Below are 16,321 nucleotides of genomic sequence, written 5' to 3'. Positions count from 1 at the left end.
CCCAGGGCTGGCACATGTCCCACACACCTCCCATGGCACTCCACCCTCGCCATTCCCAACATCCTGTGCTCCTGCCAAATTTACAAACTCGCTGTCCACTTCGCGTTTCTTAGGCACCCCAGCTATATATATGTGCCCAAGACATTTACACAGTACTATATGCCCTACTGTTCTTGATTACTCAATCCTGGGAAAATAATGTGAGTTCATTTTTTTCTCTCTATAATCACCTCTCAGTCTCCTACGCTCAAATTAAATTGTATCATATTTGGCACAGAGACACAGAACAGTACAGCACAGCACAGGAACAGGCCCTTCAGCCCACTAGTGACAACACTAATTAAACTAGTAATTAGATGCCTAACAAATCTAGTGCCACTTAATGACTGTGTGAAAGCTGCAGCAGGGGAAGGGTTAAGATAAGGAGCTGACAGAGGCATTGTGCAGACATTGTTGTGACTCCAGTGGAACAAGGCTACCAAGCAAAACTCAAATCTTGAGAGTCTTGTTCCTCTTCGCACAGCTTCTTTGCTCAAAGCCTGAGAACGAAGGGCACCAGACACACCCGAGCAGATAAGGATGTTCACGGAAGCTCTGTAGCATTTTCTAGCTATTTGGACAGTAAGTTTCTGATTTTCAAAGATTTGTGGTTTTTAATGCATATATTTTATTGGTTATTAACACTTAAAATATGTATTAGAACATAAAACATGAAACAGTACAGGCCCATCAGCCCGCAATGTGGTGAAACTGTACAGCACAGTACAGGCCCTTTGCCCAAAATTGTGGATCTTTTTTGGTTGGGATCAACCACAGAGGTTGCGTCCCAGCTGTCTACGTGATATGCAAGCCAAGGTAGTATGATATGGAGAGCAAGCTGTTGCCCACGTAGCACACTCTTCATGCAATGATGAATCCAAAGGAATGGCAGACACTGATACAGTTAGGTACCAGCAGTGTCACAGTGCCAGTCAGCGTTGAACTCAATGTAAGACTGCCTTAGGGACTCCAGCATGGATATCAGAACTTTTCTTCTCCTAGATCAGCTGACAACAATGGCTGACAAGCCCCATCTACCCAAGTGAGGTGCCAGTAACCTGTCTTTGCCCCGTTTTCTGTCAGTAGAAATGGTTCCACTGGGCTGAAGCTTAGCAACATGTGAAGGCCAGGAGCTAGACTTGGTTGTCAAAGACGATTTGAGATACACATCATGAGAAGCATTTAATAGCTTGTGGGAACTTATCCCAACTACCACCCTCTGCTGTAACAACGCTAAAGAACCATGACCCACCATCCGCCCTCTCATTATTATCATTTCCACCCTAGAATAAAAGGTGTAATTCTGACTATTTATGATAAAAATGCTAAATATGCAAATAATTAGATCAAAGGTGCACCAATTTTATAAGTGCATAAGACCATAAGACCTAGGAGCAGAATTAGGCCATTTAGCCCATCAAGTCTACTCCATCATTTAATCATGGCTGATCCTTTTTTTTCCTCCTCCTCAACCCCATTTCCTGGCCCTCTCCCTGTGACCTTCGATACCACGTCCAATCAAGAACCTATCAATCTCTGCCTTAAATACACCCGATGACCTGGCTTCCAGATGCATGTGGCAACAAATTCCAAAAATTCACCACCCATTGGCTAAAGAAATTTCTCTGTATCTCTGTTTTGAAAGGGTGCCCATCTATACTGAGGCTATGCCCTCTTGTCTTAGATTCTCCCACCATGGGAAACATCCTTTCCACATCTACTCTGTCTAGACTTTTCAATATTTAAAAGGTTTCAATGATCCCCCCTCATCCTCCTAAATTCCAGTGAGTATAGACAACCCTTTGAAAGGTATGATAACCCTCTGCAGGTTTTTGAAAACTTCCCAATCCTCTACCTTCTCACTAATTATTGCTTTGTTGTATGCCCTCACTTTTGTTTTCACATTAGCTTTGACTTCCCTTGTCAGCCACGGTTGTACTATTTTGCCACTGGAGTATTTCTTTGTTTTTGGAATACACATGTCCTGCATGCACCTTCCTGATATTTCTCAGAAACACACGTCATTGCTGCTCTGCTGACATCCCTGCCAGGATCTCCTTCCAATTTACTTTGGCCAACTCCTCTCTCAATTCCCCTTACTCCACTGAAATACGGCTACATCAGACTTTACTTTCTCCTTATCAAAATTCAAGCTGAACTTAATCATATTGTGATCACTGGTTCCTAATGGTTCTTTTACCTTAAGCTCCCTAATCGCCTCCAGTTCATTACATAACACCCAATCCAGTATAGCTGATCCCCTAGTAGGCACAACAACAAGCTGCTCCAAAAAGCCATCTCTTAGGCATTCAACAAATCACTCTCTTAAGATCCATTACCATCCTGACTTTCCCCAATCGACCTGCATGTTTAAATCTCCCATAGCATTGCCTTTTCTGTTTCCTGTTGTAATCTGTGGGCCACCTACCAGTCATGGTTGGAAGGCCTGTATATAACTGCCATCAGGGTCCTTTTTTAACCTCGTAGTTTCTTAACTCAACCCACAAGGATTCAACATCTTCCAATCCAATGTCACACCTTTCAACTGATTTGATACCATTCTTTACCAGTACAGCCACACCTCACCCTCTGCCACCTTCCTATCCCTCCAACACAACACATAACCTTGGACATTCAGCTCCCAACTACAGCCATCCTTCAGCCACGATTCAGTGATGGCCGCAACATCATATCTGGCAATCTGTAACAGTGCAACAAAATCATCCACTGTATTTCTTATACTTGCACACTGAGATACAACACATTGAGTACCATATTTGCTACCCTTTTTGATTTTGCATCCCTAATGTACTGATTCTCAACCTGTCTTGTCTTGTCCATACTGCACCAACCACCGCCACTGGGCTATAAACGTGCAGGAGCAGTGTGTGGTAAAGTGCCTTGCTCAAGGACACAAACACTGCCTCGGCTGAGGCTCGAACTAATGACTTTCAGATCACTAGCCCAAAGCCTTAACCACTTGGCCATGCGCCAACATTGTTGGCTGTGACCATGTCCCATCACCTGCCTGCCCTTCCTAACAGTCTGACTGCATGCTATCTTCACATTTTTTACCATCTGTCCTATCCTGAGTCCCTTCACTCTGGTTCTCACTCCCCTGCCAGATTAGTTTAAACCCTCCCCAACAGCTCTCACAAACCTGTCCCCAAGAATATTGGTCCCCCTCGGGTTCAGGTGCAACTCCTCACTTTTGAACAGGTCATACCTCCCCCAGAAGAGATCCCAAAGATTCAAGAATCTGAAGCCCTGCCTCCTGCACCAGCATCTCAGCCATACATTTATCTGCCAAATCATCCTGTTTCTACCCTCACTGGCATGTGGCACAGGCAGCAATCCAGAAATTACTACCCTGTAGGTCCTGCTTCTCAGCTTTCTACCTAGCTCTCTAAGATCTCTTTTCAGAACCTCTTTGTTTTTCCTTTCTATGTCATTGGTACAAATATGTACCAAGACATCTGGCTGCTCTCCCTCACTCTCCAAAATGTTATAGACATGATCTGAGATGTCCCTCACCCTGGCATCTGGGAGGCCACATACCATCCAGACATCCCAATCAACTCCACAGAATCTCCTATCTGTTTCCCTCACTACTGAGTCCCCTATGACCACCGCTCCCTTCTCCTCCCTCTTTCCCTTCTGCACCATAGATCCATGCTCAGTGCTTGAAAACCGGTTGCCATGGCATTCCCCCAGGAGGTCATCCCTCACAAAAGTATCCAAAGCGGTATACTTGTTTTTGAGGGAATGGCCACAAGTGTGCTCTGCTCTAACTGCCCATTTACTTTTCCATTCCTCCTGACAGTCATCCAGCTACTCACCTCCTGCAAATTTGAGGTAACTACCTCCCTGTAACTCCGATCAATTATCTCCTCACTCTCCCATACAAGCTGAAGGTCATCCAGCTGCTGCTCCAGATTCCCAACATGGTCGTCAAGGAGCTGCAGTCAGATGCACTTCATACAGATGTAGTGCCCTGGGAGACTCTGGGTCTCCCAGGACTCCAACATCTGGCATGAAGAGCACACTACACCATTTACTATACCAGGTACAGTCAGAGAAAAACAAAAGTAAAACCTACCCAGAGCCAACACCTCCTCCGAGCCGAAGCATCCTTTGAGCCAAAGCTGGACACTTTTCAACTGGGTCAATATCTGTATAAAACTGGTAATTTTGATCTGTAACTTCAGAGCATTTTGGTGACAAGGGCCATGCTCTTCTCCTCATGCATAAGTAAATGAAGTGTGATTGAGGAACAAGTGCACTTGTCAGAATCCAGTTAACTGGTGATGACAGTGGTAATTAAATGCTGTTTTATGGTGGTATTATATTGACACAACTCCCTCAAATGCAGGAAGCCTCCCATTTAAGTTTTGCTGTAACTGGACAGAAATTACCACAGATTCCTGTGGAAAGGGCAAGATAGGGTGGATGTGGAGAGCATGTTTCATATAGTGGGAGAGTTGAGGACCAGAGGGAACAGCCTTAGCATACAAGGAAGTCCCTTTGGAACAGAGATGAGGCGGTATCCAGAGGATGGTGCATCGATGGACTTCTTTGCCACAGATAGCCAGGGAGGCCAAGTCATTGGGTATATTTAACGCAGAGGTTGATAGGTTCTTGATTAGTAAGGATGTCAAAGGTAATGGAGAGAAGGCAGGAGAATGGGATTGAGAGGGAAAATAAACAGCCATGATTGATCGGCAGGGGTCTCGGTCATAGCAAGGACTAGGCCTCAAGCTGCAGTGTCGCCTGTTTGCAGCCACCCAGGGAGATGCATGGGAGTCGGGTGCTCCTCTGGAGTGCTGGAGAATGTGTGGCATGGTGTCCATGCTGGAGTCAGTGCTGCCACTACTCGGAGCTCACTCAGCAGAAAACAAGCTGTATTGTGTTTGACTTCAGACTGCTGAAACACTGATGGACTCAGGGGCTTGGACTACATCTTTTCGTGTGACTGGATTTTACTCCTATCTTGTATTTGCTTTCTATCTTATATATGCCTGCTATCGATATGTGCTATATGTACCATGTGCTGTGTATGACTGTTGTTGGTGTGTTGTGCCTTGGCCGCAGAGTAATGCTGTTTAATTTGACTGTATTCGCAGGTATTCATGTATGGATGAATGATGACTAAATCTGAACTTGAAATTGAAAGGAAGAGCAGACTCAAAGGGCCAAATGGTGTAATTCTGCTCCTACGGTCTTATGGCCTTTATTTCTTGATTTATTTATTTATTGAGATACATGTGGAATAGGCCCTCTGGCCCTTCAAGCAGCAGCACACTGCAACCCCCGATTTAACCCTAGCCTAATGAAGGGACAATTTACAATGACCAATTAGCCTGCCAACCAGTACGTCTTTGGACTGTGGGTGGAAACCGGAACACCCGGAGTAAGCACACGTGATCACAGGGAGAATGTACAAACTCCTTACATACAGTTGTGGGAATTGAACCCAGGTAGGCTCGATGGGGCAAACGGCCTAACTCTGCGCCTATGTCTTATGATCTTAAATCAGCCATGATGGAATGGTGGAGCAGACTTGATGGGATGAATGACTTGATTCTGCTCCTACAGTATGTCTCATGTCTTATCATACGCCAGAGACTCAAGGACATAGGAGAGGCTGCGTGAGTGCTGCAGTGATAGAGGTGACGTCTCTCAGATGCCACATATGTCTTTATTTTACTTAATGTTTACTTATTTAGAGATAACATGCCCCTCGTCCCATCAAGCCTGGACCACTCAATTAATCTACATACCTGTACGCCTTTGTAATGTCGGAAAAAACTGCAGCATCCGAATGAAACCCTTGTGATCACAGGAGAACGTACAAACTGTTGACAGGTAATGGCGGGAATTGAACCTGGGTTGCTAGTGCTGTAATAGTGTCATGCTAACCACCGCTGCTGTGCCACTCCCATACTTTATTAGCAACAACATCACCGCGTGAGTTTTTCACGTGACACGGAGAGAGGCTGAATGGTTCCTACCAGGGGTACGTCCACCGGCGGCGATGCATGGACCTGTAGGTTGACGGCGATGGTCTGAGGCGGAGGTAGGGCCTGGAAGGGCATCTGGACCAGGGCCTGGGCAGCGGGCATCTGCTCCCTGCAGTGCAGCACCGTCTGTGGCAGGACCTGGGTGGGGGAGACAATCTCAGGGGCCACAGCCAGTGCACGCACAGGCTGCAGTGGGAGGCGCTGGAGGGGGGTGGGGGGCCGGGTCTGCCTCAGGGGTCCAATCTGGGCCACTGGCGAGCGGTGGGCAGGAGGCTGCACAATGATGCCGGCCTGGGCTGGGACGGGGGGAGGGGGTGGGGGTGAGCGGGACAATGCTGGCGATACCACCACTGTGTGCTGCTGGCCCTGGGGGTGGGAGCTCAGTGGCTGACTGTGCGCCTGGGTGGAAACACAGTGAGGTGGCTGGACAGGAGCCTGTGGTGGGCATGACTGAACGGGGTCAGCCTCGGAGGCTTGCACCTGGAGCGCCGGGGGCAGACGGTGAGGTGCCTTGGGCGGGGAGGGTTGCTGCTGTGTCAACGGCGGCTGCTTGATCAGCTGGTGAGGCTGCATCGGGGTATACGGGGCTGTGGAGGATAAACACACCAAATTAGTACATGGCTCACTCCGTCCCTCCCTCCATACAGAACAGTGTTCAGAGTCCAAAATAAATTTATTATCAAACTACATTTATGTCACCATAAACTACTTACTTTGTATCCAAACAGAACATAGAACACAGAATGGTGCAGCACAAGAACAGGTCAGTTGGCCTATGACGTCTGTACTGGAATATTTTAAGTTCACGGCACTAAATCCTCTCAGCCTACATGTGAGGTACAGGAGCAGAGCGAGGTCCATTAACCCATCGAGTCATCTCCACCTTTCAACTGGGGTTGTTTTTTCAAATTTTCAGTCCTTATCTCCCATCTTATCCCTGTAACCAAGAGCTGGAGGAACTCAGCTGATCAGTCAGCATCTATGGAGAGAGATGGACAGTCTAAGCAAGATGAAGAGTTTTAGCCTGTTCATTTCTCTCTAGAGATGCTGTCTGATTCACTGAGAATCTCCAGCTCCTTTGTGTGTTGATCCATATTTTCTTTATTCTTTTGTGTCCCTGTAATTCTTCATCCCTCACCCATCAAGAACTTCACAATCTCTGCCTTAAATAGACCCAACGTCCTGACCTACACAGTCCTTTGGAAAGGGTCCAGAGGACATTCATGAGAATGATTCCAGGAATGAAAGGATTAATGTATCAGGAGCATTTGATGGTTCTGGGCCTGTACTCACTGGAGTTTGGAAGAATGAAGGGGTTCTCATTGAAATCTATTGAATATTAAAATGCCTAGATAGAGTAGCAGTGGGGAGTTGAAATAGTGCAGGAGTCTAGGGTCAGAGGGAAAAGTCTCAGAATAGAAGGACATTAATTTAGAACCAATATAAGGAAGAATTTCTTTAGCCAGAGAGTGGTGAATCAGTGGAATTTATTGCTACAGACAGCTGTTGGGGCCAAGTCACTGAATGCATTTAAAGTGGAATTTGATAAGTTCTTGATTAGACAGGGCATCAAAGGTTACAGAGAAAAGGCAGGAGAATGGAGTTGAGAGGGATAATAAATCAGCCATGATGGAATGGCAGAGCAGACTCGATGGGCTGAATGACCTAATTCTGCTCCAATGTCTTATGGTTTTCTAGCTGAAGAAATTCCTCCTAATCTCAGTTTTGAAGGAAATTCCCTATTCTGAGGCTGTAGGTGATGGATTCCCAACCTGGTGTCCCCTAGGTTAACGGTAGGGGTCCATGGCATAAAAAAGATTGGGGACCCCTGCTCTAGACCATGATCCTAGACTCGCCGACTAATGAAAACATCCTCTGGATATCCACTCTATCCAGGCCTTTCAATATCCTCGTCCCTCCATTCTCTGTATATTCATGTACCTGTCTAAGAGCCAACTGGTCCTGGCAGCACATTCCAGGCACCCACAGCTCTCCACATAAAACTACCTGCCTCACACACCTCCATTCAATTTACTCCTCTCACCGTCAATGCATGCACTCTAGTATTAGATAATATAGCCTTTGGAAAAACACACTGGCTGTCTGGTCCTACAGTTTATCAAACTGAAGGTTATAAACTCTATTAAGTCTCCCTTCAGCCTCCAGAGGAAACAACCCTAGTTTGTCCAAACACTCTGTGTAGCACATACCCTCGAATCCAGGTAGCATCATGGTGAACCTCTCCTGTATCTTCTCCAAAGCCTCAACATACTTCCTACAATAGGGCAATTATAAAGGTGCAACATAACTTCCTGACTCTTTAACTCAATGCCTTGACTAATAAAGCAAGCATCCCATATGACTCCTTAACCATTCTACTGACTGTGTAGCCACCTTCAACAAGCTATGGACTTAGTCCCCAAGATCTCTCTGTACGTCAGTGCTGTTAAAGGTCCTGCTATTAACTGTATCTTCCAAGAGGACCACAACCTTGACATGGTTTGGAGGTTTGCACGCCTCAATGACCCGGAGAGCTATGCTGGCTAGCGTCAAAGCTTTATGCTTTGGTTCTTGGTAGGGGAACCCATGCCAAACAGGTCAAAGGGTAGAGGCCAGACGAAGAGTGATCCACCGGTCCTCCAGGTTTGGGAGGTCCCACTCAGGGCTGACAACCCTGACAGGTCAAACAAAACTGTTACGGAAACAGCAATAAAGAATCCTTCTACATCAGAGTGCGACGCTATTCCTGAGTCTCTACGTGGGACTTGCATGACTGACAGTAGTGAAAACTGAGAGGAAGTTACAGACACGATGAAGGAAGCCCTGAACACCACAAGAGATGGAGAACCTTCATTGCTGTTCTAAACACCAGCAGTGTAACTGGCAGTGAGTACGTAAAAAATTAACTGTGTACTTGCCCTTTACATTTGACCTGCTAAAGTGCAATAACTCACATTTGCCTGGATTAAACTCCATCTACCAGTTCTCCGTTCACATCTGCAAATGATCTATATCCTGCTGGTATCCATTGGCAGCCTTCTACACTATCCACAACGCCACCAAACTCTGTCATCTGAAACTCTACACACTAACATATCCACATTTTCATCAAAGTGATTTATATACATCAGAAACTGAAGAGATCCTAGTATTGATCCCTGCGGAACACCACTAGTCACAGACTTCCAGCCAGCATAAGCCTCATTGAGCAAGCCAAGTCTGAATCCAGATGGCATAGTTGTTCCATATTATCATACAGACTGTAAATGAAGCAAAGCCAAAACAAACCCGTAAACATTAACTAGTGCAGAGAGTAGAGCTGCTGCCACACTGGTCTGGAGAACCAAGTTCAATCCTGATCTGTGGTGCTGTTAGCTTGTTTGGGATTGGCATGTTCCCCTTGGGAGGGCATTTTCTCCAGGTGCTCTGGCTTTGCAGCAGCAATACAATACAATACATAATAATGGGAAAAACTGTGAATATATATGTATAAAAATAGTTAAATCAAATAAATAGTGCAAAAATAGGAAATAAAAAAGTAGTGAAACAGTGTTCGTGGGTTCAATGTCCATTCAGAAATCAGATGGCAGAGGGGAAGAAGCTATTCCTGAATCGTTGTGCCTTCACCCTTCAGTAGCAATAAGAAGAGTGCACACTCTTGGTGAGGGAGGACCTTAATGAGTTGATGGCAATGTTGGGAGAATAAAACGGGCAAGACAATAAGACCACAGGACATAGGAGCAGAATTAGGCCATTTGGCCCATCAAGTCTGCTCTGCCATTCAATCATGGATGATCCTTTCTTCCCCTCCTCAGTCCCACTCCCCGGCTTTCTCCCCGTAACCTTTAATGCTGTGTCCAATCAAGAACCTATCAATCCCTGCCTTAAACACATCCAACGACCTGGCCTAAACAGCTACCGGTGGTAACAAATTCCACAAATTCACCACCCCCGGTTAAAGAAATTTCTCTGCATCTCTATTTAAATGGATGCCCCTCTATTCAGTGCAGGTGGACGTGGATTCGGAAGGCACAAGGCTGTGTGACTTTCAAAGCTGTAACCCCTGGTGGAAATGCTGAAACCTGAAATAAAGGATGTAACGCTCAGTTTTGAAAGGCATTGGTCAGACTGCAGTCAGCCCTCTGTTCTACAACACTTCTCAGCGTCCTACTGTTCACTGTAAATATCCTACCTTGAATTGACCTGGAAGTATGAAATGCTGAGGCTTTATGAAGCATTGCTCAGACCGCACTTGAAAGTTTGTGAGCAGTTTTGGGCCTCTTATCTAAGAAAAAATGTGATTGCTTTGGATAGCATCCAAGGAGCTGTGTTGGGGGCTGTGAGCCTCACATCACAAATTCAAAGACGTCATTAAAACAATAACCAACATCCAGCTGAATCGGAAGGACATAATGGTCAGTTTTGAATTTGTGTCCCTTTTCATGAGTGTTCCCATTAAGGATAACATGGTCCTCCTGTGGTCAAGGTTTGATAAGGGTTCCATTGACCTTTTTGAACACACCCTTACATCAACGTACTTCCTCTATAAGGGGAGCTACTATGAACAAATGGACAGAGTGGCCATGGGATCGCCCTTGTCACCAGCAATTGCTGGTTTCTACATGGGACTATGAGGAGAGGGCTCTGAGTTTATTGCCCTTACGCCTCAAATGCTTCTTCAGATACCCTGACGACACCTTCGTAGTGAGGCCTCATGGAATCCAGGCACTCCAACAGTTCCATGACTATCTGAACAGTATACATCCAAACATTCAATTTTTGGAGAAGAGTGGTTGCCTCCCATTCTCGTACATTCTAATATGAGAGAAACTGGATGATAGCCTCAGACATGGCATCTATCAGAAACCCAATCACACGGACTTATACCTCAACAATAACAGCCAGCATCTTGCCTCCTCATGTAGAGTGGTTCTCTCTATTTTGACTAACTGTGTGAAAACTATTTTGGACCCAGAGTCTCTCCCCAAGGAAATAAGATGACTACGCATGACATTCCTACAGATTTCCTCCGTTGAAAAATGAAGTCACCTCTTTCTCCCTTATTAGGAGAGAGAGAGCTTGCAGCATGTCGAATTATTGGGTGAACAATGTAGTCTGTGGGGTAACTGCAAGTCTGTGTCTTTGCTATTGTTTTGTTCACACTTGAGTGCTGGTAGCGGGTGCACTTTATTTTGGCCGGTGGGGGGAGGGGGATTCACACGGAAGGAAGGGGAGCTGGGGGGAGACTTTGGGGTTCGAATATTTAACTGTCATTCATTCTTTGGGGCACTCCTCTGTTTTCGTGGATGGTTGTGAAGAAAAAGAATTTCAGGATGTATATTGTATACATTTCTCTGACATTAAATGTACCTTTGAACCTTTGAATGGCTACAAGGTGAAGGAAATCAATCAGGCCCTTAAAAGGGCTGACTGAAAAACCAGGAGGAGGAACAATGAGGAGGAACCTGTCACTACTGCATGTCTTCCCTATATTTCCATGGTTTCTGGAAGGAATGCCAGGATCCTGAAGAAATACCATTAACAAGCCTGTAAGAAAGTTCAAATCACAGCTTCTCCGGGTCAGAGATTACCTGGGACTCAGGTCGACTGGCGTTTACAGGATACTCTGTGAATCCAGAGCAGCGCATATCAGCCAGATGGAACACATGGTGGAAACCCGCATCAAGAAGCACAGGAGGTGTATCCATTTGGGTTACCCAGAGAAATCAGCAGTAGCAGAACATTGCATTCACAATGGCCATAGGATTGACTTCAACAGCACAAAACTACTGTGCTGCGCCAATGGCTTTTGGGACCGCTTGGCAAAGGAAGCCATTGAAATAAACTGAAAAGAATTTTAACAAAGGCGAAGGTCTCGCTCTATGTAAAAACAGGAATTCAATTAAGTAACGTGGGAGAGTCAAAACCTGTTGGATGAGAACTAACCAATCAGGAGGGATAGACTACAGGGATATAAATACCACCGGACTAGACATGCACAGACATCATCCTTAATGAAGATGGCAGAGTTTGTCATCAAAACGTTGGTTATAATCGATACCTGTACTAGGCTACAAGCCTGAGAAGAGTTTATTTGACATATATGCCAGTAAAGCACTAGATCCTTTGTCCAGAGGAGGTCATGAGAATGATTCTGGGAAAGAAAGATTTAACATACTAGGAGCATTTGATGGCTCTGGGCCTGTACCTCTCCGAGTTTAGAAGAATGAGAGGAAATCACATTGAAACCTATCAAATATTGAAAGACCTTGATAGTGTGGATGTGATGTTTCCTATTGTGGGGGAGTACTGCCTCAGAATAGAGGGAAATACCTTTAAAACAAAGATGAGGAGGAATTTCTTTAGCCAGATGGTGGCGAATCTGTGAAATTCATTGCCATGGGTGTCTGTGGAGGCCAAGTCAAGGTATATTTAAAGCCAAGGTGGATAGGTTCCTGATTAGTAAGGACATCAAAGAGAAGACATCAGAGAGAAGGCAGGAGAATGGGATTGAAAGAGATAAAAATCAGCCATAATGGAATAATGGAGCAGATTCTGTGGGCCAAATGGCATAAATCAGCTTCTATGTCTTATGGTCTTAAATGCAGGGAGCGCATGCAAACTCTACCTGCAGACAAGTGTCGGAGGTCAAGATCGGACCAGATTCACTAGAGCTGAGAGAAGCAACTCTGTAAGCTAACCCCAAAGCAACCTAAGGTCAACCTGTAAGCCCGTTCACCAACACTTGGCCTGTAGCCATCTGTAAAGATCAAAAATAACCACAGATGGTGAAAAAAAAAATTAAAAACTGCTGGAAACACTCAGCATCTGTGCAGAGAGGACCCTCTGTCTCAGACCTGACATATCAACTGTTTCTACTTAAACAGATTCTGCCCAAACTACTGACAATTTCCTGCAGTTCCACTGCCTCTTAAGGCTTGACCATTCATTGTGTTGAGAGATTATCTACCCCCTCCCCTGTAATAAAATTTGCTGGTGTGTTAAGTTAATGAATGTGCATTAGTACTTTCCCCATCACTAGTGTGAACCACTCAGGGAGAATGCCCTGGTGGCCCGGTGGCCAAGTATGTTAATTCCTATCCCCATTCCCATTCCGGCATGTCAGTCCATGGCCTCCTCTTCTGCCATAATGAGACCACTCTCAACGTGGAGGAGCAACACTTCAAATCGAGTCTAGGTAGCCTCCAATCTAATGGCTTGAACCCTCTTTTACAATTCCCCACTCTTAAACTTTTCTTCTCACCTGTTTATCACCTCCTCTTGGTGCCCCTTCTCCCATGGTCAACTCTCCTCGCTTATCAGGTTCCTTCTTCATCTCTTTACATTTTACACCTATCACCTTCCAGCTTCTTTCTTCATCCTCCCCTCCCCCACCCATCTGGATTCACCTATCACCATCAAGCTTTTACAACTTCTCCCCACCCTTCTTATTCTGGCAACTTCCCACTTCCTTTCCAGCCCGAAACATCAACTGTTTATTCCTCTCCATGGGTATTCCCTCACCTGATGAGTTTCTTCCAGGAATTTTGTGATTGCTTGCTGTTCAGGTGTTACCTACATGACCCTCTCTCCCTGTTCTCCAATTACCTTCACCCCTCCCCTCTCTCAAGCCCACCCTCCTTCCAGTAGTGCGAGGAATTTGAGACATAATGTTATCGTCAAAAGAAATGAGAAGCAACTAGGCCATTCATTCCTGTGCCAGCCATTTGAAAGGTCTTTCTCCTTCCCCACTACTGTAGCATTTTTGATTCAAATGTAAATTCACTTCTCCTTAGAAGTCACAATTGAACCTGCTGCATTCATGCAGTACAAACCAGATTATATCAACACATTAGTAAGAAATACTCTGTTGAAAAAAATAAATATAATAAGTCTTTGACCTGGAAGGTCCCAAACCTTCACCAGTGTTTTAAGAAGCTGTTCATTACCACTGTTGAAGCAGATTGTTTGATATCCAGTCTGGCAAAAGGGGACCTCACTTGAAGGGTGGTGTTGTGATCTGTGCCACAAGATGTCTCAGCCCAGTTTTCCCTTCTTACACCCCGCTGCTGCTTACCAGGAGCTATGAGCTGCTGCGTGCTTGCCGGTATCGGCAGCCGGGTGACCGCAGAGACACGTAGCTCAGGGCTGGTCGGAGTCACACTCTCCCCTTTCTTGGAGCTCTCAGAGCCCGAGTCGGTCAGGCTGGCCTTGGACGAGGCACCCTGCCCCGCTGCTTTTGGATGACTCATTGGGAGCGGCTGGGTCTGGCAGGTGCTCTTCAGTGGGACGCTCTGGGGAGACACAGTGGGCAATGCTCCAATCTGCTGGCTCCGAACCGCTAGATTCTGAACCTAGCATCCAGGAGAGAGAAGACAAAGATCCACAAGGTCAGTGGAGGCAATGAGCTGGATTTTAAATTTTAAAAACTGAATCACTTTACTAACGTAATAGAATGTAGCATAATGGCTAGTGTAATGATTTAGCGATCTGAGTTCAATTCCCAGCACTGTCTGTAAAGAGTTTGTATGTTCTCCATGTGACTGCATGGGTTTCCTGTGGGTGCTCCGGTTTCCCACCACATTTCAAAAATTAATTATGGTTGTGGGCATGCAATGTTGGCACCAGAGGCATGGCGATACTTGTGGGCTGTACAGCACATTTATTTATTTATTCATCAATTTACTGAGATGCAGCTTAGCATAGGCCACCCTAATCATGGAACAATTTACAATTAACCAACCAATCAGTGCATCTTTGTACTGTGGGAGGAAATTGGGGCTCCTGGAGGAAATCGGGGCTCCCAGAGCAAACCTACAAAGTCATGGGGAGAATGTGCGAACTCCTTACAGTCAGCGGCAGGCATTGAACCCAGGTACAAACAAGCTGGATGAACTCAGCAGGTCAGGCAGCATCCGTTGAAATGAGCAGCCAATGTTTCGGGCTGAGACCCTTCGTCAGGACTGAAGAAAGAGGGGGCAGGGCCCCATAAAAAAGGTGGGGGGAGGGTGGAAAACCAATCAGAGGAAAGATCAAGGGGTGGGGGAGGGGAAGCAGAGAGGGGATAGGCAGGAGAGGTGAAGAAGGAATCTAAGGGGAAAGCACTATGGGTAGTAGAAGAAAGCAGAATCATGAGAGAGGTGATAGGCAGCTAGAAGAGGAGACAGAGGGAAAGTGGGATGGGGGAAGGGAGAGGGAGAGGATTACCAGAAGTTGGAGAATTCAAGATTGGAGGAGCAACACCTCATTTACAGTCTGGGTAGTCTCCAGCCCCTTGGTACGAACATCGAATTCTCCAACTTCCGGTAATTCCCTCCCTCTCGCTTCCCCCATCACACTTTCACTCTGTCTCCTCTTCTAGCTGCCTATCACCTCTCTCATGATTCTGCCTTCTTCTATTACCCATAGTGCTTTCCCCTTAGATTCCTTCTTCACCTCTCCTGCCTATCCCCTCCCTGCTTCCCCTCCTCCACCCCTTGATCTTTCCTCTGATTGGTTTTCCACCCTCCCCCCACCTTCTTCAGTCCTGATGAACGGTCTCAGTCCGAAATGTTGACTGCTCATTTCAATGGATGCTGCCCGACCTGCTGAGTTCATCCAGCTTGTTTGTACATGTTGATCTGACCACAGCATCTACAGTGTCCTTTGTGTTTATTGAACCCAGGTCACTGGTACTATAAAGTGCTGAGCTAACCAGTACACTACCATACTGCCCCAATCCTCGGACTGTGTTGGTCGTTGATGCAAACAACACACTTCACTCTATGTTTTGATGTATATACATGTGACAAATAAAGCTAATCTTTATTATTAAATCGAATCACCACCATGTACTTTATTAGTGTGAGGGTTTTCAATACAACAAATAAGAAACTAGATCCTCATTAGAAGAGGCTTTAAGATTGACGGCTGCTGATATGAGAGCAGACCAAAGATTAGGTAGATCTTCTACTAGTCTTTGAGTTGCTGTGAAGGGCAGTGGATGCAGTTTCAATGGGAAGTCACATCTTAACAATTACAGAATACAACAACAATAAATAAGACTTCTTTGCAACAAGCCAGTGTTAGTTTTTTAGTGGAACTATCCAATTCATTCTGTATCCATCCCTACTCACCCAATTGTTCCCCTCCTCCTTTCCATTCTCCCATGGTCCATTCTCCTTTCTCATCAGATTCTTTGGTCTTCAGCCTATCACTTCCACCTATCACTTTTCCCCTTCTTACTTCATTTCCCCTGCCCCCCAATTTCTTATTCTGTACCC

The 16,321-nt window shown here is 45.7% G+C and overlaps 1 protein-coding gene across 2 annotated transcripts in view; it reads right to left on the bottom strand.

The window, feature by feature from the left end:
• LOC140725772 (polyhomeotic-like protein 3) overlaps positions 1-16,321 on the bottom strand; it is a 163,520-nt gene that overhangs the window by 65,948 nt on the left and 81,251 nt on the right. For both annotated transcript variants that reach the window (XM_073041658.1, XM_073041659.1), the window contains exons 8-9: positions 14,137-14,413; positions 6,051-6,646 (exon numbers count right to left, since the gene is read on the bottom strand). In XM_073041658.1, coding sequence (XP_072897759.1) covers positions 6,051-6,646; positions 14,137-14,413 — 873 coding nt within the window. The remainder of the gene's footprint in view (positions 1-6,050; positions 6,647-14,136; positions 14,414-16,321) is intronic.

This window comes from Hemitrygon akajei, chromosome 3 (assembly GCF_048418815.1).
Source record: "Hemitrygon akajei chromosome 3, sHemAka1.3, whole genome shotgun sequence".
In the NCBI taxonomy this organism is placed as follows: domain Eukaryota; kingdom Metazoa; phylum Chordata; class Chondrichthyes; order Myliobatiformes; family Dasyatidae; genus Hemitrygon; species Hemitrygon akajei.
Note: the sequence above shows the minus strand (reverse complement) of the source record. Positions and strands in the feature narration are given on the sequence as shown.